This window comes from Oncorhynchus tshawytscha, linkage group LG05, assembly GCF_018296145.1.
Source record: "Oncorhynchus tshawytscha isolate Ot180627B linkage group LG05, Otsh_v2.0, whole genome shotgun sequence".
Taxonomy (NCBI): Eukaryota; Metazoa; Chordata; class Actinopteri; order Salmoniformes; family Salmonidae; genus Oncorhynchus; species Oncorhynchus tshawytscha.
Window position 1 is genome coordinate 6190522 of NC_056433.1, and position 26010 is coordinate 6216531.

At 38.2% G+C, this 26010-nt stretch overlaps 1 protein-coding gene and 1 long non-coding RNA gene across 2 annotated transcripts in view; one reads left to right on the plus strand and one right to left on the minus strand.

Annotated features, from left to right (window-relative positions):
* Nucleotides 1–22445, plus strand: part of LOC112237191 (YLP motif-containing protein 1-like) — a 56397-nt gene extending 33952 nt beyond the window's left edge. Inside the window, exons 20-23 of the mRNA XM_042322002.1 lie at nt 16838–16889; nt 17644–17750; nt 18225–18415; nt 20322–22445. Of these exons, the coding sequence (XP_042177936.1) occupies nt 16838–16889; nt 17644–17750; nt 18225–18371 (306 nt within the window). The 3' untranslated portion in view covers nt 18372–18415; nt 20322–22445. The remainder of the gene's footprint in view (nt 1–16837; nt 16890–17643; nt 17751–18224; nt 18416–20321) is intronic.
* Nucleotides 12173–12665, minus strand: LOC121846468. The gene is made up of 3 exons (XR_006083325.1): nt 12608–12665; nt 12339–12412; nt 12173–12199 (listed from the first exon to the last, which is right to left on the minus strand). It is a non-coding gene; the product is annotated as an uncharacterized LOC121846468 (long non-coding RNA).
* Nucleotides 22446–26010: the final 3565 nt, after the last annotated feature.

The window sequence follows — 26010 nt, forward strand, 5'->3', positions numbered from 1 at the left end:
TCATGAGATTCGGAAACTAAAAGTTGAGAAAGCATTGTGGTCTAATGTTTAGTGCCCCTGACTGACCCCGTCACACACACACACACACACACATTTACCAGAGTCAGCATGGGTTTGAATCCGACCCATAACCCTTCTGACTCTGACCTTTCCTGTTGTTTCGTCACTGTCCCACCTGTTCAATAAAACCACAAATAACTAAAGGAGTGGGATTTTCCACCCATTTATAAAAAATATATATATATATTCAAAATAAATAGGTGAAACATTTCATGGTAACCTTTTGTCGAGGTAATGTGGATCTGAGGGTAATGGTTGTAATTGATTTGAAATATCCCTAGATATTTGTTGATTGTTAATCAAAACAAGCCTAAATTAGTTCTGGATTTCTTCTCTAATCAAACTCTTCTTTGAGTAAGACAATCTGTTTGATGCTATGTTGTTACAGTTCCTTACTAGATGGTAAGTATAAGCATAGCTTTTAGAATTAAGATTCAGAGATTTTCCATTCAGTTTTTGACACACAAAGTGTGATAATCTTGAAAGTCTGTGATTAACACATCCTCTATAATTTCTACATTTATTCTGGTGTAGTATATAGGAGACCCATGTAAAACTCAATTGTGGTGTTGTACATAGGAGACCCATGTAAAACTCTATTCTGGTGTAGTATATAGGAGACCCATGTAAAACTCTATTGTGGTGTAGTATATAGGAGACCCATGTAAAACTCTATTGTGGTGTAGTATATAGGAGACCCATGTAAAACTCTATTGTGGTGTTGTATATAGGAGACCCATGTAAAACTCTATTGTGGTGTAGTATATAGGAGACTCATGTAAAACTCTATTGTGGTGTAGTATATAGGAGACCCATGTAAAACTCTATTCTGGTGTAGTATATAGGAGACCCATGTAAAACTATATTGTGGTGTAGTATATAGGAGACTTATGTAAAACTCTATTGTGGTGTTGTATATAGGAGACCCATGTAAAACTCTATTGTGGTGTTGTAGGCCAAACTTTCAAATGGTAGGTAATCAAATTGAATGAAAAAGATGAGAAGCTCCTCCTGAAGCATATGAGAGGTTTCACACGAGTCTTTCATCAAACTTGTCTTCTTGAAAACGACTTGCCTACTAGCACTCTGCCAATTTTTGTTTTGTTTGTTTTTTTTAGACTGATATTCAGTATGGTTCAATTTGAAATGTGTGGCATCAATCAAAAACATTACACGTGACTTTGTTTTTTAGCAACATAATGGTCATTTTTAAAACTGGGTACATTTTTAAGATGGCATAGGCCTACTCTCAATTTAGGTGAATCCATATTCAATAGGAGTGTTTCATGCATTGAGTTGGTGAGCTTGATTTGGTCGATTCATATTAGCCTCTACTGATCAACAACATTTACGTAGAAGCATCACTCCAGCATGTCACATCTGTTTGTAAGGACATCATGTAAGTATTGCTGTTAGTTTGACAATATAAAATAACATCTATTCAATGCAAATTTGGTTGAACGTAACGCCATGATTTTGTGATCACGGGAAGCTTATGAAACTTGTCATATTTAGTAATTTTCCGTTATCTGGAAATATATATTTTTTTCAGCTGTCAAGACCCATCTCTTAATAACTCAGCTGCCAGGATGAAATTTGAAAACGACTCAATTGGCTAGTTCAGATGTCTGTCAAGGAAATTGGCGGATTGTAACTTGATCCTACTACTACAAGTGGTTAGAGGTGAGGCTGTAACTCTGCTCCCTTTCACAACTCCCTCCAGTATACCTTACTGCTGTTTACTGCTACAATGACAACTCAATGATAATGACATTTGCTACCAAGCCATAAATGTGCATAATATCTAACAAGGAGAGCGAGGGTGGGAAAAATATGAAACAACGATGCTCGTTCTGTCTGAAATGACTCAAATCTGTCCGTAGTTTGATAAGTGAGAATGCACACGCTGATCTACAATTTTCTTGGTCCATAAAACATACAGGAAGATTCTTAGGTAGCTAAACCTAATGACAACCTTTTTTTATTTTTTTATTTAGGCATTTTAAAACACTTTCTTTCCCTATTACAACAATCATCTAATCCGACTATCAACTGTCATATTTACGGATGCAATTGTGGCTGGTCAGATCAACCAGCAAATAGCTAAACCAGATGCTCATTGCCGAAGATGGTGCATGTTCAACATGATAACCAGCTAAAGTTAGCTAGCTACGTTGGCTATTAGCTTCTAGCTGATATCTTAGCACTGTTTTTTTTTTTATCTAGCCAGCTAGCTAGCATATTAGCTAATATAGTTAGCTAGCTAACACCACAGATGAAAGGGTTAGTTATCGTAATCTTTGCTAACAGGTCTCATAGCTATCTGCTTAGCTAGCTAGCCTGCTTATTGCATGCATGTCCGGGCACGTCGAAACAAGTCTTATTATTAGTGAATTAACTAAATTCATATTTGGTTCAGTTCAACCATTTCTCAATACTGCACCTTTCTGTTGGAGAATAAGATAGCTTGCTGCTTATTTTTCCAGCCAGACATTCCTCAGCAGTTTTGCTATGTAGAGCGACTATCTGCAAAGCCGATAGAGAACGGACGATTAATCTAGAAAAAGGACACTATCGTCCCGGACGATTTTATCATTCGTTCTCTAATTTCTGATGCAAATAACGGATATGACTTGATAATATGCACTTCCACCGCCCAGTTGATAACAATTTGTGAAGCTATTTTTATTTTTTACAAACAGCACCATGATGTTTTTCTCATGTATTTAGCAAATAAAGGAACAAAATGTTCCTCCTGAAACCCTTTTCAATCCAGCCCTACTCCTTATAACTGGTCTGATTACTCGGATTTAAATTTCCAGGTGTTTTAATTGAATCAACCCCTTCATCTCAACCTGCACCAGAATCACAGCTGAAACGCCCAAGGGGGAGGTCTTCCAAAACGATTTATTATTAAGATGATTCGTTAGATAGTCTATTTACAAAAAAAAATTTAACTAAACAATTGTTAATATTTTACTGTTCATAAAAGGAAATCAGTCAATTGAAATAAATTCAGTAAGCCCTAATCTATGGATTTTAAGTGACTGGGAAAACAGATATGCATCTGTTGGTCACTCATACAGTATCTATATATATAAAAAAAAAAGGTAGAGATGTGGATCAGAAAACCAGTCCGTGTCTGGTGTGATCACCATTTACCTCGTGCAGCGTGACACATCTCCTACACAAAGTTGATCAGGCTGTTGATTGTTACCTGTGTGTTGTCCCACTCCTCTTTTAATGGCCGTGCGAGTTGCTGGATATTGGCGAGAACTGAAACACGGTGGCATACACGTGGATCCAGAGCATCCCAAACATGCTCAATGAGTGACATGTCTGCTGAGTATGCAGGCCATGGAAGAACCGGGACGTTTCCAGGCATTCTGTACAGATCCTTGCGACATGGGGCCGCGAAGTGTCATGGACACGAGGAGATGGTGGTGGATGAATGGCACGACAATGAGCCTCACTTCTCCAGTGTGCCAGTGGCCATCGGAAGGTGAGCATTTTGCCCACTGAAGTCGGTTACGACGCTGAACTGCAGTCAGGTCAAGATCCTGGTGAGGACGACGAGCGCACACACATGAGCTTCCCTGATATGGTTTCTAACAGTTTGTGCAGAAATTATTTAGTTGTGCAAACCCACAGTTTAATCAGCTGTCCGGGTGGCTGGTCTCAGACCACCTTGCAGGTGAAGAAGCTGGATGTGGAGGTCCTTAGCTGGTGTGGTTACACGTGGTTTGGGGTTGTGAGGCCGGTTGGACGTACTGACAAATTCTCAAAAACGATGTTGAAGGCGGCTCATGGTAGAGAAATTAACATAAAGTTCTCTGGCAACAGCTCTGGTGGACATTCCTGCAGTCAGAATGCTAATTGCACACTCAGCCACGCTCCCGCAACTACACAGACATCTGTGGCATTGTTGTGTGATAAAACTGCACATTTTAGTGGCATTTTATTGTCCCCAGCCCAAGGTGCACCTGTGTAATGATTATGCTGTTTAATCAGCTTCTTGATATGCCACACCTGTCAGGTGGATGGATTATCTTGGCAAAGAAGACATGCTCACAAACAGGGATATAAACATGTGTGCACAAAATTTGAGAGAAATAAGCTTTTTGTACATATGGAACATTTCTGGGATATTTTATTTAAGCTCATGAAACATGAGACCAACACTTTACATGTTTCTATTTTTATTCAGTGTATTAGAAATTGTTACAGCTACAGTACACCAGGAAACAACTCTCACTCAGAAGTTGAATGGGATTGGACATTAGGAAATATCATTCTACAGGCTTTTGGGTCAATTCCATTTCAATTCCGAAAGTAAACCAAATTCCACATTTCCCTCATTGAAAAGCAATGAAGAGAATTGGAATTTCAGTATACTTTCTGAATTGAAATAGAATTTACCCCAAACCTGCTGGAAGTCACTCCTCCATTAGCTTTGTGTTGTTAGTGACAAGGTATCCTCATCCCTATTGATGCAGAATACAGACAGAGTGCAGTCTGGTGGATGAGGTTAGACGCAAGGGGATTGTCTGTCAGAGCGTATTTTCGGCATGCCGTGGTAATTTCGTCAGCACTATATCGGTAGGGGAAGTGACTGCCCTTACTGAAAAGCAGGCTTCTGGCAAACAGTTGTGTCAAACTCTTCACCAATTTGCTCATTTTTCCAATTCAAATTAGTTTTGTGGCAAACTGTTGCGGTAAAATTGCAACTTGTGTGAACTTCTGGGAAAACTTGTGACGAACATTCTACTGTTTGCAGCAAATTTGCTGCAAACTCAGTATGAATATGTAAGTGTTTTTTGTTTACTGTGTGTTATTAACAACATTGAAATGCATCTACAAAACCAAATCACACACAATTTTAAATGAATAAATGCTTCTCACAGAGAACTAAACATATTAAATGTGGTAAACATTCAATGTCGTAACAGACGGATATCATCAGTTGATGACGTTGCTAAGCTTCTTACTGAAACTTGGCATTCTCTATATTTTTTTCAGCAAGGAAACAATGTTTCTGCCTTGTATAAAATGCTATATAAACAAAACGATGGATTTAGGCCTACCAAATGTACCTTTTTTAAATATGTGGGGCCAACAGTTCCTAGAGTACAATATTTGTCTCTAGCCAAGCCTCAACACAATTGATTTCAACTACTTATGATATTCAATCTCAACTGGGGGATGTCATCATTAAGAGCCAGTTGTCTACTACTGTCGTTGTCTTTTCTTCCTGACTCAAGTTGTATATGGGTGGAAGTAAAGCAACATAAAATTGAGCTATGCCTAATATGGCAATTCATATAATATTTCCTAAATGAATTGTTAACTTACATTTCAAAGCCATGCATGTAAGAAGCCTTGACCCGGTGAACACACATTTCTCTGTCTTCAGTTTGATTGAAGGCCTCCATCTGTATTTTTCCCTTGTAACTGAAAGATAGGAGGAACATCACATGATGAAGATGAGCTAACTACTAGTTTAAAGCAATTAAATATTGAATTGTTTACAAAGAATGAAAGTATGGACTACATTTATGAGAATAGTACATGCATTTACTTACCTTATCAAGCTTGAAGACCATGCTTTTTTGAGTTATAAATGAGTATGATTGAGTGCATCCCGAACATCTTTCCAGGGTGTCGATGCATCCTTCTCCCAATACAGCCTCTTCCCACATTACGGGTAGGGAGAGGGTATCCGTCTGCAAAAGTGAAGTCTCGCTTTGATGTCAAGTCAGCTCATATTGTTGCTACCTTAGCTGTTGTGCTAGCTAACATGCTACTGCACAATGACACTAGCATATTGATTTTAAAAGACAGGAAACATATTCACCTAAAGTGTTTAGGCAAATCGTTAGCTAGGTAGCTTTCACATTATTTGTGAAAAAATATGATTGCTAAAGTTAGCTAGCTTAACGCTAGCCAATCGGTGGCGCTGACTGATTTGAGACTGGGATCAACAAAATGTTTCACTCTATCCTATAAAACATGACATTGCTAACCAAGCATCAATTAGCTAACATAATTTAAGTATATTAGGAAGTTTAATTAAGTTAGACACTCACTGGACAACTTTGGTAGGTAGCTAGCTAGCTAGATAGCTTGGTTTCCATTTCCCAATCCCCCTGATTGGTCATCAACGGTTACTGGTCTTGGAATTCATGTTCACCAGAAACGGCTTCCGGGACACTATTTGCCACTATTGGCAATATATATTGTTGCCACAGGTTTGCAACAGACTCCAGTACAATATTGAGCTTTTTTGGCTAGAAAACAACCTCTGGCAATAAATATTATTGTTGCCAGAAGTTTGCCACAATTTACCCAACTAGTGGCAAAAAAAAACTGTCTACATTTTGTGGCTCACCATGTAGTTTGCAGCACATTTGCCACAAAGTAGCTTTGTGTAAGTGATTTTGAATATCAAAATATTTGAAGCATATTTAAAGTAGTATTTATTAAGCCTTATCAGAGGCTAACATTTTGAGGATTTCAAAATGTAGCATATTAAAAAGTGTAAGAAGGCTTCACTTCAGTTTGCTACTTTTACTATTTATATTGATGTTGTACTTTCTGACTTGTTTAACTGGGCTGTAGCTGTGCTCTAGTAAAAGCTGTGCTATAATACTAGCTGTGCTATAGTACTAGCTGTGCTCTAGTGCTAGCTGTGCTCTAGTACTAGCTGTGCTCTAGTACTAGCTGTGCTCTAGTAATAGCTGTGCTATAATACTAGCTGTGCTCTAGTACTAGCTGTGCTCTAGTACTAGCTGTGCTATAATACTAGCTGTGCTATAATACTAGCTGTGCCCTAGTACTAGCTGTGCTCTAGTACTAGCTGTGCTATAATACTAGCTGTGCTCTAGTACTAGCTGTGCTCTAGTACTAGCTGTAATAAATGGGATTACGACAAAAAATCTTAGATAAATTGACTAAATTCATATTGTTTTTTTTTTATACATAGTTTTGGACCTAAACACAAAGTGTAAACGTTAGACTTATCACAATGTTAAGTTTTTATTGTTGGCTCTTGTCCTTTGAAACATACTGTAGTTAGAGCAAGTTTCTACGTACCCATTTTTAAGGAAATGGCTACATCCACTATAGCCATCTGTTATTAAGGAAATGGCTATATCCACTATAGGCATCTGTTATTAAGGAAATGGCTATATTCACTACAGGCATCTGTTATTAAGGAAATGACTATATCCACTACAGGCATCTGTTATTAAGGAAATGGCTATATCCACTACAGGCATCTGTTATTAAGGAAATGGCTATATCCACTACAGGCATCTGTTATTAAGGAAATGGCTATATCCACCTGTTATTAAGGAAATGGCTATATCTACTACAGGCATCTGTTATTAAGGAAATGGCTATATCCACTATAGGCATCTGTTATTAAGGAAATGGCTATATCTACTACAGGCATCTGTTATTAAGGAAATGGCTACATCCACCTGTTAAGGAAATGGCTATATTCACCTGTTATTAAGGAAATGGCTATATTCACTACAGGCATCTGTTATTAAGGAAATGGCTATATCCACTATAGGCATCTGTTATTAAGGAAATGGCTATATTCACTACAGGCATCTGTTATTAAGGAAATGGCTATATCCACTACAGGCATCTGTTATTAAGGAAATGGCTATATCCACTATAGGCATCTGTTATTAAGGAAATGGCTATATCCACTACAGGCATCTGTTATTAAGGAAATGGCTATATCCACTACAGGCATCTGTTATTAAGGAAATGGCTATATCCACTACAGGCATCTGTTATTAAGGAAATGGCTATATCCACTATAGGCATCTGTTATTAAGGAAATGGCTATATCCACTACAGGCATCTGTTATTAAGGAAATTGCTATATTCACTACAGGCACCTGTTATTAAGGAAATGGCTATATCCACTACAGGCATCTGTTATTAAGGAAATGGCTATATCCACTACAGGCATCTGTTATTAAGGAAATGACTATATCCACTACAGGCATCTGTTATTAAGGAAATGGCTATATTCACTACAGGCATCTGTTATTAAGGAAATGGCTATATTCACTACAGGCATCTGTTATTAAGGAAATGGCTATATCCACTACAGGCATCTGTTATTAAGGAAATGGCTATATCCACTACAGGCATCTGTTATTAAGGAAATGGCTATATCTACTACAGGCATCTGTTATTAAGGAAATGGCTATATTCATCTGTTATTAAGGAAATGGCTATATCCACCTGTTATTAAGGAAATGGCTATATCCACCTGTTATTAAGGAAATGGCTATATTCATCTGTTATTAAGGAAATGGCTATATTCACCTGTTATTAAGGAAATGGCTATATCCATCTGTTATTAAGGAAATGGCTATATTCACCTGTTATTAAGGAAATGGCTATATCCATCTGTTATTAAGGAAATGGCTATATCCACTATAGCCATCTGTTATTAAGGAAATGGCTATATTCACTACAGGCATCTGTTATTAAGGAAATGGCTATATTCACTACAGGCATCTGTTATTAAGGAAATGGCTATATTCACTACAGGCATCTGTTATTAAGGAAATGGCTATATTCACTACAGGAATCTGTTATTAAGGAAATGGCTATATTCACCACAGGCATCTGTTATTAAGGAAATGGCAATATTCACCTGTTATTAAGGAAATGGCTATATTCACTACAGGCATCTGTTATTAAGGAATTGGCTATATCCACTATAGGCATCTGTTATTAAGGAAATGGCTATATTCACCTGTTATTAAGGAAATGGCTATATCTACTACAGGCATCTGTTATTAAGGAAATGGCTATATTCACTACAGGCATCTGTTATTAAGGAAATGGCTATATCTACTACAGGCATCTGTTATTAAGGAAATGGCTATATTCACTACAGGCATCTGTTATTAAGGAAATGGCTATATTCACTACAGGCATCTGTTATTAAGGAAATGGCTATATCCACTATAGGCATCTGTTATTAAGGAAATGGCTATATCCACTACAGGCATCTGTTATTAAGGAAATGGCTATATTCACTACAGGCATCTGTTATTAAGGAAATGACTATATTCACTACAGGCATCTGTTATTAAGGAAATGGCTATATCCGCTATAGGCATCTGTTATTAAGGAAATGGCTATATCCACTATAGGCATCTGTTATTAAGGAAATGGCTATATCCACTACAGGCATCTGTTATTAAGGAAATGGCTATATCCACCTGTTATTAAGGAAATGGCTATATCTACTACAGGCATCTGTTATTAAGGAAATGGCTATATCCACTATAGGCATCTGTTATTAAGGAAATGGCTATATCCACTACAGGCATCTGTTATTAAGGAAATGGCTATATCCACTATAGGCATCTGTTATTAAGGAAATGGCTATATCCACTACAGGCATCTGTTATTAAGGAAATGGCTATATCCACTATAGGCATCTGTTATTAAGGAAATGGCTATATTCACTACAGGCATCTGTTATTAAGGAAATGGCTATATTCACTACAGGCATCTGTTATTAAGGAAATGGCTATATTCACTATAGGCATCTGTTATTAAGGAAATGGCTATATTCACTACAGGCATCTGTTATTAAGGAAATGGCTATATCCACTATAGGCATCTGTTATTAAGGAAATGGCTATATCCACCTGTTAAGGAAATGGCTATATTCACCTGTTATTATGGAAATGGCTATATCCACTACAGGCATCTGTTATTAAGGAAATGGCTATATTCACTACAGGCATCTGTTATTAAGGAAATGGCTACATCCATCAGGCACTGTTAAGGAAATGGCTATATCCACCTGTTATTAAGGAAATGGCTATATCTACTATAGGCATCTGTTATTAAGGAAATGGCTATATCCACCTGTTATTAAGGAAATGGCTATATTCACTATAGGCATCTGTTATTAAGGAAATGGCTATATTCACTACAGGCATCTGTTATTAAGGAAATGGCTATATTCACTATAGGCATCTGTTATTAAGGAAATGGCTATATTCACCTGTTATTAAGGAAATGGCTATATCCACTATAGGCATCTGTTATTAAGGAAATGGCTATATCTACTACAGGCATCTGTTATTAAGGAAATGGCTACATCCACCTGTTAAGGAAATGGCTATATTCACCTGTTATTAAGGAAATGGCTATATTCACTACAGGCATCTGTTATTAAGGAAATGGCTATATCCACTATAGGCATCTGTTATTAAGGAAATGGCTATATCCACTATAGGCATCTGTTATTAAGGAAATGACTATATTCACTACAGGCATCTGTTATTAAGGAAATGGCTATATCCGCTATAGGCATCTGTTATTAAGGAAATGACTATATTCACTACAGGCATCTGTTATTAAGGAAATGGCTATATCCTCTATAGGCATCTGTTATTAAGGAAATGGCTATATCTACTACAGGCATCTGTTATTAAGGAAATGACTATATTCACTACAGGCATCTGTTATTAAGGAAATGGCTATATCCACTACAGGCATCTGTTATTAAGGAAATGGCTATATCCACCTGTTATTAAGGAAATGGCTATATCTACTACAGGCCTCTGTTATTAAGGAAATGGCTATATTCACCTGTTATTAAGGAAATGGCTATATCCACTATAGGCATCTGTTATTAAGGAAATGGCTACATCCACCTGTTAAGGAAATGGCTATATTCACTACAGGCATCTGTTATTAAGGAATTGGCTATATCCACTATAGGCATCTGTTATTAAGGAAATGGCTATATTCACCTGTTATTAAGGAAATGGCTACATCTACTACATCCACCTGTTATTAAGGAAATGGCTACATCTACTACATCCACCTGTTATTAAGGAAATGGCTATATTCACTACAGGCATCTGTTATTAAGGAAATGGCTATATTCACTACAGGCATCTGTTATTAAGGAAATGGCTATATTCACTACAGGCATCTGTTATTAAGGAAATGGCTATATCCACCTGTTAAGGAAATGGCTATATTCATCTGTTATTAAGGAAATGGCTATATCCACCTGTTATTAAGGAAATGGCTATATCCACCTGTTATTAAGGAAATGGCTATATCCACTATAGGCATCTGTTATTAAGGAAATGGCTATATCCACTATAGGCATCTGTTATTAAGGAAATGGCTATATCCACCTGTTATTAAGGAAATGGCTACATCCACCTGTTAAGGAAATGGCTATATTCACCTGTTATTAAGGAAATGGCTATATCTACTACAGGCATCTGTTATTAAGGAAATGACTATATCCACCTGTTATTAAGGAAATGGCTATATTCACTACAGGCATCTGTTATTAAGGAAATGGCTATATTCTGTTATTAAGGAAATGGCTATATCTACTACAGGCATCTGTTATTAAGGAAATGGCTATATCCACCTGTTAAGGAAATGGCAATATTCACTACAGGCATCTGTTATTAAGGAAATGGCTATATCCACTACAGGCATCTGTTATTAAGGAAATGGCTATATCCACCTGTTATTAAGGAAATGGCTACATCTACTACATCCACCTGTTATTAAGGAAATGGCTATATCCACTACAGGCATCTGTTATTAAGGAAATGGCTACATCTACTACATCCACCTGTTATTAAGGAAATGGCTATATCCACTACAGGCATCTGTTATTAAGGAAATGGCTATATCCACTACAGGCATCTGTTATTAAGGAAATGGCTATATCCACTACAGGCATCTGTTATTAAGGAAATGGCTATATCTACTACAGGCATCTGTTATTAAGGAAATGGCTATATTCACCTGTTATTAAGGAAATGGCTATATCCACCTGTTATTAAGGAAATGGCTATATCCACCTGTTATTAAGGAAATGGCTATATTCATCTGTTATTAAGGAAATGGCTATATTCACCTGTTATTAAGGAAATGGCTATATCCATCTGTTATTAAGGAAATGGCTATATTCTGTTATTAAGGAAATGGCTATATCCATCTGTTATTAAGGAAATGGCTATATCCACTATAGCCATCTGTTATTAAGGAAATGGCTATATCCACTATAGCCATCTGTTATTAAGGAAATGGCTATATTCACTACAGGCATCTGTTATTAAGGAAATGGCTATATTCAATATAGGCATCTGTTATTAAGGAAATGGCTATATCTACTACAGGCATCTGTTATTAAGGAAATGGCTATATTCACTATAGGCATCTGTTATTAAGGAAATGGCTATATTCACCTGTTATTAAGGAAATGGCTATATTCACTATAGGCATCTGTTATTAAGGAAATGGCTATATCCACTATAGGCATCTGTTATTAAAGAAATGGTTATATTCACCTGTTATTAAGGAAATGGCTATATCCATCTGTTATTAAGGAAATGGCTATATTCACTATATTCATCTGTTATTAAGGAAATGGCTATATCTACTACAGGCATCTGTTATTAAGGAAATGGCTATATCCACTACAGGCATCTGTTATTAAGGAAATGGCTATATTCACCTGTTATTAAGGAAATGGCTATATTCACTACAGGCATCTGTTATTAAGGAAATGGCTATATCCACTATAGGCATCTGTTATTAAGGAAATGGCTATATTCACTACAGGCATCTGTTATTAAGGAAATGACTATATTCACTACAGGCATCTGTTATTAAGGAAATGACTATATTCACTACAGGCATCTGTTATTAAGGAAATGGCTATATCCACTATAGGCATCTGTTATTAAGGAAATGGCTATATCCACTATAGGCATCTGTTATTAAGGAAATGGCTATATCCACTACAGGCATCTGTTATTAAGGAAATGGCTATATCCACCTGTTATTAAGGAAATGGCTATATCTACTACAGGCATCTGTTATTAAGGAAATGGCTATATCTACTATAGGCATCTGTTATTAAGGAAATGGCTATATCCACTACAGGCATCTGTTATTAAGGAAATGGCTATATCCACTACAGGCATCTGTTATTAAGGAAATGGCTATATCCACTATAGGCATCTGTTATTAAGGAAATGGCTATATCCACCTGTTAAGGAAATGGCTATATTCACCTGTTATTAAGGAAATGGCTATATCCACTACAGGCATCTGTTATTAAGGAAATGGCTATATTCACTACAGGCATCTGTTATTAAGGAAATGGCTATATTCACTACAGGCATCTGTTATTAAGGAAATGGCTATATTCACTATAGGCATCTGTTATTAAGGAAATGGCTATATTCACTACAGGCATCTGTTATTAAGGAAATGGCTATATTCACTACAGGCATCTGTTATTAAGGAAATGGCTATATCCACCTGTTAAGGAAATGGCTATATCCACCTGTTATTAAGGAAATGGCTATATCTACTACAGGCATCTGTTATTAAGGAAATGGCTACATCCACCTGTTAAGGAAATGGCTATATTCACTACAGGCATCTGTTATTAAGGAAATGGCTATATCCACTATAGGCATCTGTTATTAAGGAAATGGCTATATCCGCTATAGGCATCTGTTATTAAGGAAATGACTATATTCACTACAGGCATCTGTTATTAAGGAAATGGCTATATCCACTATAGGCATCTGTTATTAAGGAAATGGCTATATCTACTACAGGCATCTGTTATTAAGGAAATGACTATATTCACTACAGGCATCTGTTATTAAGGAAATGGCTATATCCACTACAGGCATCTGTTATTAAGGAAATGGCTATATCCACCTGTTATTAAGGAAATGGCTATATCTACTACAGGCATCTGTTATTAAGGAAATGGCTACATCCACCTGTTAAGGAAATGGCTATATTCACTACAGGCATCTGTTATTAAGGAAATGGCTATATCCACTATAGGCATCTGTTATTAAGGAAATGGCTATATTCACCTGTTATTAAGGAAATGGCTACATCTACTATATTCACCTGTTATTAAGGAAATGGCTACATCTACTACATCCACCTGTTATTAAGGAAATGACTATATTCACTACAGGCATCTGTTATTAAGGAATTGGCTATATTCACTACAGGCATCTGTTATTAAGGAAATGGCTATATTCACTACAGGCATCTGTTATTAAGGAAATGGCTACATCCACCTGTTAAGGAAATGGCTATATTCATCTGTTATTAAGGAAATGGCTATATCACCTGTTATTAAGGAAATGGCTATATCCACCTGTTATTAAGGAAATGGCTATATCCACTATAGGCATCTGTTATTAAGGAAATGGCTATATCCACTATAGGCATCTGTTATTAAGGAAATGGCTATATCCACTATAGGCATCTGTTATTAAGGAAATGGCTATATTCACTACAGGCATCTGTTATTAAGGAAATGGCTATATTCACTACAGGCATCTGTTATTAAGGAAATGGCTACATCCACCTGTTAAGGAAATGGCTATATTCACCTGTTATTAAGGAAATGGCTATATCCACTACAGGCATCTGTTATTAAGGAAATGGCTATATTCACCTGTTATTAAGGAAATGGCTATATCCACTACAGGCATCTGTTATTAAGGAAATGGCTATATTCACCTGTTATTAAGGAAATGGCTATATCCACTATAGGCATCTGTTATTAAGGAAATGGCTATATTCACTACAGGCATCTGTTATTAAGGAAATGGCTATATTCACCTGTTATTAAGGAAATGGCTATATCCACTACAGGCATCTGTTATTAAGGAAATGGCTATATTCATCTGTTATTAAGGAAATGGCTATATCCACTATAGGCATCTGTTATTAAGGAAATGGCTATATTCACTACAGGCATCTGTTATTAAGGAAATGGCTATATTCACTACAGGCATCTGTTATTAAGGAAATGACTATATTCACTACAGGCATCTGTTATTAAGGAAATGGCTATATTCACTATAGGCATCTGTTATTAAGGAAATGGCTATATTCACTACAGGCATCTGTTATTAAGGAAATGGCTATATTCACTACAGGCATCTGTTATTAAGGAAATGGCTATATTCACCTGTTATTAAGGAAATGGCTATATTCACCTGTTATTAAGGAAATGGCTATATCCACTACAGGCATCTGTTATTAAGGAAATGGCTATATTCACTACAGGCATCTGTTATTAAGGAAATGGCTATATCCACTATAGGCATCTGTTATTAAGGAAATGGCTATATTCACTACAGGCATCTGTTATTAAGGAAATGGCTATATTCACTACAGGCATCTGTTATTAAGGAAATGGCTATATTCACTACAGGCATCTGTTATTAAGGAAATGGCTATATCCACTATAGGCATCTGTTATTAAGGAAATGGCTATATTCACTACAGGCATCTGTTATTAAGGAAATGGCTATATTCACTACAGGCATCTGTTATTAAGGAAATGGCTATATTCACTATAGGCATCTGTTATTAAGGAAATGGCTATATTCACTACAGGCATCTGTTATTAAGGAAATGGCTATATTCACTACAGGCATCTGTTATTAAGGAATTGGCTATATTCACTACAGGCATCTGTTATTAAGGAAATTGCTATATTCACTACAGGCATCTGTTATTAAGGAAATTGCTATATTCACTACAGGCATCTGTTATTAAGGAAATGGCTATATTCACTACAGGCATCTGTTATTAAGGAAATGGCTATATTCACTACAGGCATCTGTTATTAAGGAAATGGCTATATCCACTACAGGCATCTGTTATTAAGGAAATGACTATATTCACTACAGGCATCTGTTATTAAGGAAATGGCTATATCCACCTGTTATTAAGGAAATGGCTATCTGTTATTAAGGAAATGGCTATATCTACTACAGGCATCTGTTATTAAGGAAATGGCTATATTCACTACAGGCATCTGTTATTAAGGAAATGGCTATATTCACTACAGGCATCTGTTATTAAGGAAATGGCTATATCCACTACATCCATCTGTTATTAAGGAAATGGCTATATCTACTACAGGCATCTGTTATTAAGGAAATGGCTATATTCACTACAGGCATCTGTTATTAAGGAAATGGCTATATCCACGACAGGCATCTGTTATTAAGGAAATTGTTTTCTTTTCTAACAGGCGTTTAGAACTGAAGAGTTTAGTCAGAATTCACTTATTGCTTCATTTGTTTACAAAATACTTCATAATCAAAGACTGTTAAGGTCCAACTTGTGTATACCAGTGTTGTTAATCCCTAACTAGTAGACTAGCTAATATTTTTCTTTAGTTGGGCAACTAGGCAATATAATGAAATGAGTTGTTTCAACTTGGTGTCCTACCAAAGTGGAACTACGATGAACACAAAAAGGTGTCAATGAAAGTGTACTTGTTGCTCTTGCAGTAGGCTAGCTTGTGTATCAACTAGCTGGCTTCTGAAGCCATAACTTTCTCTGAATGCTTTGATCGTGGCTTTATACCGAAGGCACGTCCTCTCAACTGAGGTGTCATAATGACATCTGACATTGTTTGCATGCCAACATCTTTTTTTAAAGCTATTTCATGCCGTCTCATGTCGTGTCATTCTTGCGATTTTTTATTTATTTTTTTATTTATTTTTTTATATATTTTTTTGTGTGTCCGTGATTGTACTGGTATTGTTTGATTAACCTAACTATTTGAACGCCTTGTCTCCCGTCACCGAAACCCTTCCCCACACCCTCCCTCTCTCTCTCTCTCCTCCTGACCCCTAGCTCCGAGGCCTAACCGTTGCAGTCTCTTCTCTGTATAATTTAGGGTTACATTCCACAAAGCAAATGGGAGATGGACACTTCTGATGCGAAACTAGGTAGGTATTCTGTCTTACTAATGTACATGATGTTCACTAATAACTCTAGCTTCCAGAAAATGTTCCTGTTGCGCCACAGTGATATGCTCTTCAACTCCTTGATCTAAGCCATTGGTCTTCAAAACTCTCGTCGGGACCCCCCCCAGACGTTTCACAATTTTGTTGTAGCCCTAAACTAGCTCACCTGATTTTAAGTAGTTCATTGTCTTGATTACTAGTTGGCAAGTTGAATCAGGTGTGCTAGCTCTGGAATGGTTCAAATGAATGGTACGGCTGGGGATCCCCAAAGAGAGGTTTGACACTTGTTGCCTAAACAGTTTCCAGTCTCCTTTTAGCAGACATGCTGAATACACATGATCTGATCAAAACACACAGGTGTGATCAAAATAGGTCATTTCAAATTAGTAACTTCAACTCCTATTTACAATTACCATTTGCGCTTGCTTTAAACTGTGCACACAGTTTGAAGGGCAAAAAAAAATGTGCTCAATTCTCCTTGCGTCAATATCAAAATGAGAGGAGGCGACTCTTTGATTTGAGGGGATCCTTGGTAATAAAACCGGACAACATGTAACCTTTCTGAAAGAACATTCTAAATATTTATAGACAGAAAAAAAGAACATGGCAATAATACAGAATCTAAGGAAGGTCATCGTCGTCACGGTGACCTGCGATACCGGTGAAGTAGCGATAGTGTTTATTATTTTTTTTGCTGGGTCGTGAGGTGACGTGGCGAGCGCTCTTCTCCTTACAGACAAGCTGGACGGCCTGGTGATGGGGGGGAAGAGGAAGAGGGAGGGAGACGACTTTCAGCTAACGGACGACTACGCCACTCGCCACTCTGAGCCTGGCAAGAAGAGGGTAAAGTATTTTATATATTATGTTCTTGCCTTACCTGTTTCTCTTTAACAAACCAGGAAATATTTGATTGTTTAACATTTCCCAAAACATCTCCATCGTGTCGCGTTTTATTTATTATATTATATTGTTTTATATAACCTTTATTTATTTAGGCAACTCTTCTTATTTACAATGGCAGCCTGACTGACTATAGAGATATGTGATCGTTTGGCCAGTCACAACATCTCTATAATCCAAGGCGCCTGGAGAAATTCATCACAAAATCTGGATTATCTATTGGTGAAAAATGTTGGTTTTGATCGTGGTTTGGGTGTGCTCCTTAAATACTCTTTCACAAATTTTACTAGAATATTTAACTTGAAATGCAATGTCAGACCAGCTAGCTAGCATGAACATAGCATGCCTACACCTCGTCCAATCATGACCCATTTCCTGCTCGTGACCCCGTTGGATGTTTTCCTTCCTGTCGTCTAGGTTCGCTGGGCTGACCTCGAAGAGCAGAAGGATGCAGAGCGCAAGCGTGATATCGGCTTTGTGGTGGGTCAAACAGACTGGGAGAAAATCACCGACCAGAGCGGACAGATAGCTCAGAGAGCTCTCAATCGCACTAAGTATTTTTAGTAACAGAAGATCACTGCCCTCACCCCCTGCTTCCTGGTTTATAGGTATGTCCATTACATTCTATTCGTCATCTAATTTGATACAGTATTGTTGTGTTTTTTGGAGGGGCGTTGATGTAATGATGTGTCTTTGTTTATTACAGTTAGGAGAGAGGGGGATTAGTAGTTATTTTGACCCTAATTTGGGAGTTATGAAACATTTGTTCTATGTGAAAGCATCCAACAAAATGTGATTTGATATGAAGTAACTATTTTTGGAGAAAAGCAATGACTTAAATATTGACCAATGAGAATGCATCCTACACTGAACAAAAATATAAACGCAACCTGCAACAATTTCAAAGATTTGACTGAGTTAGTTCATATAAGGAACTCGAGTCAATTTAAATACATTCATTAGACCCTAATCTATGGATTTCACATGACTGGGAATACAGATATGTATCTGTTGGTCACGGATATCCAGTCAGTATCTGGTGTGACAACCATTTTCCTCATGCAGCGCGACACATCTCCTTCACATAGAGTTGATCAGGCTGTTGATTGTGTCCTGTGGAATGTGTACAGGTCATTGCAACATCGGGCTGTGTGTTGACATTGGGCTGTGTGTTGACATTTGGGCATTGGGTGTGTTGACATTGGGCTGTGTGTTGACATTGGGCTGTGTGGGTTGACATTGGGCTGTGACATTGGGCTTGACATTGGGCTGTGTGTTGACATTGGGCTGTGTGTTGACATCGGGCTGTGTGTTGACATTGGGCTGTGTGTTGACATTGGGCTGTGTGTTGACATCGGGCTGTGTGATGACATATGAGGCGATGGCAGCGGATGAATGGCACGACAATGGGCCTCAAGATGTCGACACGGTATCTCTCTGCTTTCAAATTGCAATCGATAAAATGCAACTGTGTTCATTGTCGGTAGCTTATGCCTGCCCATACCATAACCCCACCGCCACCATGTGGTAACGTTAACATAACGTTAACATCAGAAAACCGCTCGCCCACACAACTCCATGCACGCTGTCTGTCATCTGCCCGGTATAGTTGAAACCGGAATGCATCTGTGAAGAGCACTCTTCTCCAGCGTGCCAGAGGCCATCGAAGGTGAGCATTTGCCCACTGAAGTCAGTTACGACACCGATCAGGTCAAGACCCCGGTGAGGACGACGAGCACGCAGATGAGCTTCCCTGAGACGGTTCCTGACAGTTTTTGGAGAACTTCTTCGGTTGTGCAAACCCACAGTTTCATCAGCTGTTCGAGTTGCTGGTCTCAGACGATCCCGCAGGTGAAGAAGCTGGACGTACTGCCAAATTCTCTAAAACAACATTGGAGGCGGCTTATGGTAGAGAAATTAACTGGCAACAATTAAATCTCTGGCAACAGCTCTGGTGGACATTCCTGCAGTCAGCATGACAATTGCACGCTCCCTCAAAACTTGAGACATCTGTGGCATTGTGTTGTGACAAAACTGAACATTTTAGTGGCCATTAGTCCCCAGCACCTGTGTAATGATCATGCTGTTTAATCAGTTTCTTGATGTGCCACCCGATTCAGGTGGATATATTATCTTGGCAAAAGAGAGATGCTCGCTAACAGGGATGTAAACAAATTTGTGCATAAGATTTGAGAGGAATAAGCTTTTTTTGTGCAAATGGAACCTTTCTGGGATCTTTTTAATCACAGTGTTTACATGTTACGTTTTATTTTTGCTCAGTGTCGTTAAATTGTTACAATTTAATTACACGTAACAAAACAGTTTTTTTTTTTTCATCCGTTGTCTATATTATGTTTTCCTAATTTTGGAAGATGTATTGTTATTGTAAGATCATTAATTGAAAAGTCAATTTGGATGGATGTAGCAATTGCAGATTACCCTTTTTTTTATATATATATATATATGTGTTGCATATTTTTCAATCAGTTTTCTTCTCTTTTTTTTCTCCTCTAGGTCTGCAGACTGAATATCAGACACACTCTACAGGCCGGCGTTTAGGAAATCCGTAGCTGTTTATTCCATTCTTAGAATACAGGATATAGCTTTCTGTTGATGTTCATTTAGAATTATGTGTAGTTTTTATTTTCTTTCGTCCTATGCTTTTCGATTGGTAAGTTGTTTTTTGCACCAGTGTGCTTCTCATTTTATACTGTACAAGCTGTAACGTCTACGTGTATGTTAGCACTGTTGCTTATTTTAAGAAATAAACTCAAGAAAACAATAAAAGGTTTCACACACACAAAAACAAGCAGGAGAGTCTCGTGTGAGTGGTCATATGGGCTACGTCATGGAGAGTCTTCTGTGATGTCTGTTTTCATGTGGACCACATTCAGTAGAACCTCAAAGATACAAACCTAATTTTATGGTGATATATTTTTTTGTCTCTTCTTTTTTTTTTTTTCAAAGTTACGAACATTTCAGTATTTCAAAAACAACCTCCATTTCCCTCTGTGTTCGTATCTCTAAGGCCCTACTGTGTTACAGGAAGTAAGTAGCATAGGTTAGAGTGACGGAACAGGAACAGGAAGGTTCTTGGTTCAAGCCCCGAGCCTAGCGAGGAAGTGGAAACTGGACTGCTGGTGTCTGAGTCACTGGCTGCCATTGTGCCCATGAGCAAGGAACTCTCAAACTGCTACACGGAGGCTGCACTGTGTCTTACCCTTTGCGCCTCAGTGCATGTGTGTGTTGGGGGGGGGTGGGGGTTGGGTAATGCAAAATGAAATGAGTTTTCAGTACTCAATCAAACCACATAGTATCACTGTCTTTAATTTGATTTTAATTCAAAAATCTGTTACCTCATTTGCATTTCACATAATTTAATCTCCTAAACTTTAAGAAAGTTCACACTCATCGTTTCTTGCAACAAATAAAATACTGAATTGAAAGTCCAGTATATATTTTGTGCCGTTACATGATCTTACAAATAAATAAACAATCCATGACAGTCACGCAGAATCACCTTGCTTGTGAAACACAACCAAACGTCTAGAAGTTTCTGATAATGGGCAATTCTACACTATCAACTTGCTAACTGAGGCAAACGACGTGTTCCTGATAGGTATCGAGCCAAAAAGAAAACTAAACCATCAATGGTCACCTCTCTTTTTTTTTTTTTTTTTTTTTACAGTAGGCTCTCGTCAGCAATATCAAGCATTACCGGGCCCTAACTCCACTAAGGGGCTTTCTCCTTCTTCTGTATTCTCGTCACATGACTTTTATTCCTATTGCTAATTAGACTGAAATAAATTCTGACTACACAGATATAATCCAGACTGTCTTGTTTCTGACCTGTCAATCTGAGATTATCATGCAGTGGTTATATGATCCTGTTGAGTGAATATTGTCAATTATGACAATCTGAGAGGAATACACTGTATCCTGTAGTTGTGAATGGTTGTTGAATGGCATACTGTACCAAATGTTCTGTACTGTAGCTCAAAGACTGCATCCCAAATGACTCCCTATTCCCATTCATAGTGCACTACTTTTTGACCAGAGCCCATAGGAGCTGTCTCTGCACTGCCACCTGTTTCACTGTATAGAAGGACATACTTCTCTTTTTAAATTTAAACAACTGGTCTATACTCTTAGTGCCCCCAAAAAAAACTGTTTTAGCATGGGCAGCGTCCATTGAGGACTATCACCATTTTGAAGTAGTCAAATTGGGTGAGACCTTCCTATGGGTTAAGGAAGGATCACACAATTGTATTCTGGTTATCACGAGAGATCAGACAAATGAATATACTTGTGAGGAAATGTTCCATAACTCTAGATGGCGGTACGTCACCAACCTCGTCTCTATACCTGTACAAACAACGCACTCTAGATGGCGGTACGTCACCCACCTCGTCTCTATACCTGTACAAACACAGTCCAGGTGGCGGTACATCACCAACCTCGTCTCTATACCTGTACAAACAACACAGTCCAGGTGGCAGTACGTCACCAACCTCGTCTCTATACCTGTACAAACACAGTCCAGGTGGCGGTACGTCACCAACCTCGTCTCTATACCTGTACAAACAACACAGTCCAGGTGGCGGTACGTCACCAACCTCGTCTCTATACCTGTACAAACAACAGTCCAGGTGGCAGTACGTCACCAACCTCGTCTCTATACCTGTACAAACAACACAGTCCAGGTAGCGGTACATAACCCTTTCAGTTTGTTTACCTACTCAGAAGTTGTAGAAGATAAAAGGTACAACTTAATTTTTTTTAAATGGAGATGGCCTCAATGGTGTGCTGCCCGTGCGTTCACAGACGCCATAATGGGACAAATACAACGCTGCGATCTCTATACATCTCTTTGCCCCAGGGATAGCTATTGTCCTATTGCTGTGTGATGCGATTTTACTGAAGATACACAAGACCTAGATTACATGCCTCTGAAACATCTGCTTTGAGTGACAATCAACAGATGTTGCTGGCTATGAAGATATCACCTGAACACCTGTTGAAGACCTTGTTCAATTAGCTTAGACGTTTCCTGGGCAATGGCTGGAACTTTCAGCAGAGCGACGTCAAGGTGAGTAATATTGAATTAAAAATGTGGTTAGTTACAGAATGTTTCTAATACTAAAATACCTAACAAAGCACATTTCTACCAATCAATATGTAGTAGCTAATGGATATTTAGACTGAACAAAAATATAAATGCAACATGCAACAATTTCAAAGATTTTACTTAGATTATATAAGGAAATTAGTTCATTTAAATAAATTCATTTGGCTCTGATCTATGGATTTCACATGACTGGGAATACAGATATACATCTGTTGGTCACAGATACCTTTAAAAAATGGGCCTCACAACGGGCCTCACTATGGGCCTCAAGATGTCATCACGGTATCTCTGCATTCAAATTGCCAACAATTCAATTCAATTGTGTTCGTTGTCCGTAGCCTGCCATAACCTTCACCGCCACCATGGGGCACTCTGTCCACAACGTTGACATCAGCAAACCACACACGTTGTGGGGCCGGGTGGACGTACTGACAAATGATTTAAAACGATGTTGGAGGCGGCTTATGGTAGAGAAATGAACATTAAATTATCTGACAACAGCTCTGGTGGACATTCCTGCAGTCAGCATGCCAACTACACGCTCCCTCAAAACTTGAGACATCTGTGGCATTATGTTTTGGGACAAAACTGCACATTTTAGAGTGGCCTTTTATCCCCAGCACAAGGTGCTCCTGTGTAATGATCATGTTGGATTATCTTGGCAACAGAGAAATGCTCACTAACAGGGATGTAAACAAATGTGTGGACAACATTTTATAGAATATACGTTTTTTGTGTGTATGGAGCATTTCTGGGATCTTTTATTTCAGCTGAAACATGGGACCAACACTTCACATGTTGCTTTTTAATTTTCTTGTTCGGTGTCATTCAACCGTCTTTCATTTCAGCTGTATGAAGTGAAATGGGATTTTTCTACAGTGTTTTACAACTATATATTGTTACTCTACAGTCATGGCCAAAAGTTTTGCGAATAACACAAATATTAATTTCCACCAAGTTTGCTGCTTCGGTGTCTAGATATTTTTTGTCAGATGTTACTATGGAATACTGAAGTATAATTACAAGAATTTCATAAGTGTCAAATGCTTTTATTGACAATTACATGAAGTTGATGCAAAGAGTCAATATTTGCAGTGTTGACCCTTTTAAGACCTCTGCAATCTGCCCTGGCATGCTGTCAATTAACTTCTGGGCCACATCCTGACTAATGGCAGCTCATTCTTGCATAAGCAATGCTTTGAGTTTGTCAGAATGTGGGTTTTTGTTTGTCCACCCGCCTCTTGAGGATTGACCACAAGTTCTCAATGGGATTAAGGTCTGGGGAGTTTCCTGGCCACGGACCCAAAATATCAATGTTTTGTTCCCTGAGCCAGTTAGTTATCACTTTTGCCTTGTGGCAAGGTGCTCCATCATGCTGGAAAAGGCATTGTTCGTCACCAAACTGTTCCTGGATGGTTGGGAGAAGTTTCTCTCGGAGGATGTGTTGGTACCATTCTTTATTCATGGCTGTGTTCTTAGGCAAAATTGTGAATGAGCCCACTCCCTTGGCTGAGAAACAACCCCACACATGAATGGTCTCTGGATGCTTTACTGTTGGCATGACACAGGACTGATGGTAGCGGTCTTCTCCGGACAAGCTTTTTTACGGATGCCCCAAACAATCGGAAAGGGGATTCATCAGAGAAAAGGACTTTACCCCAGTCCTCAGCAGTCCAATACCTGTACCTTTTGCAGAATATCAGTCTGTCCCTGATGTTTTTCCAGGAGAGAAGTGGCTTCTTTTACTGCCCTTCTTGACACCAGGCCATCCTCCAAAAGTCTTCGCCTCGCTGTGCGTGCAGTTGCACTCACACCTGCCTGCTGCCAATTCCTGAGCAAGCTCTGTACTGGTGGTGCCCCGATCCCGCAGCTGAATCAAATTTAGGAGACGATCCTGGCGCTTGCTGGACTTTCTTGGGCGCCCTGAAGCCTTCTTCACAACAATTTAACCGCTCTCCTTGAAGTTCTTGATGATCCGATAAATGGTTGATTTAGGTGCAATCTTACTGGCAGCAATATCCTTGCCTGTGAAGCCATTTTTGTGCATAGCAATGATGATGGAACGTGTTTCCTTGCAGGTAACCATGGTTGACAGAGGAAGAACAATGATTCCCAGCACCACCCTCCTTTTGAAGCTTCCAGTCTGTTATTCAAACTCAACCAGCATGACAGAGTGATCTCCAGCCTTGTCCTCGTCAACACTCACACCTGTGTTAACGAGAGAATCACTGACATGATATCAGCTGGTCCCTTTGTTGCAGGGCTGAAATGCAGTGGAAATTTTGGGGGATTCAGTTCATTTGCATGGCAAAGAGGAACATTGCAATTAATTGTAATTTATCTGATCACTCTTCATAACATTCTGGAGTATATACAAATTGCCATCATACAAACTGAGGCAGCAGACTTTGAAAATGAATGTGTCATTCTCAAAACATTTGCCCACGACTGTATACATGTCACATCAATTGCAACAATTGTTTTTTTTTGTAAAAACCTAAATTGTCTTGAGTAGAAGAAAAAGAAAGCTCACTTGTGACATGCTTTAATATTAAAGAATATTGTTCTTGTGGCTTTTATTTTTGTCTCTGTTGTCTTTTTCCTTTGCCACAGTCTGACTTCTGTCCTCTTTAGAGTTGGGAAAACAGATATTTTGATTTATCTAATCAAATAATCCTAACATACTGCAGGTACTTATTAATATGCCTGCGAAATTCTTGTTTCAATTGATGTATGTATAAAAGAAAATGTGAACCAAGGCCTCTTGTATTATTGTTAATCGTGTTGATATAGCAAAAAAAAATACACATTGTACAATTCATTATGCCTGTTTTAAAATGATATACTGGTTGATAACGCTGCTCGACAGGCCAATTCCATTTTGATTCACATGTCTAACAGAAATGTAATTTGCCCAGAGATTCACACAACTACAGACCCTTGCACATGGCAGATCTTTCTGTTTGTGGCATGGTTAGTAGGCTGCTGAAGGCCAGACTGCAGTTAAAATGGTATTTTAGCTGTAGGTCTACTGCGGTTAATATGGTATTTTAGCTGTAGGTCTACTGTGGTTAA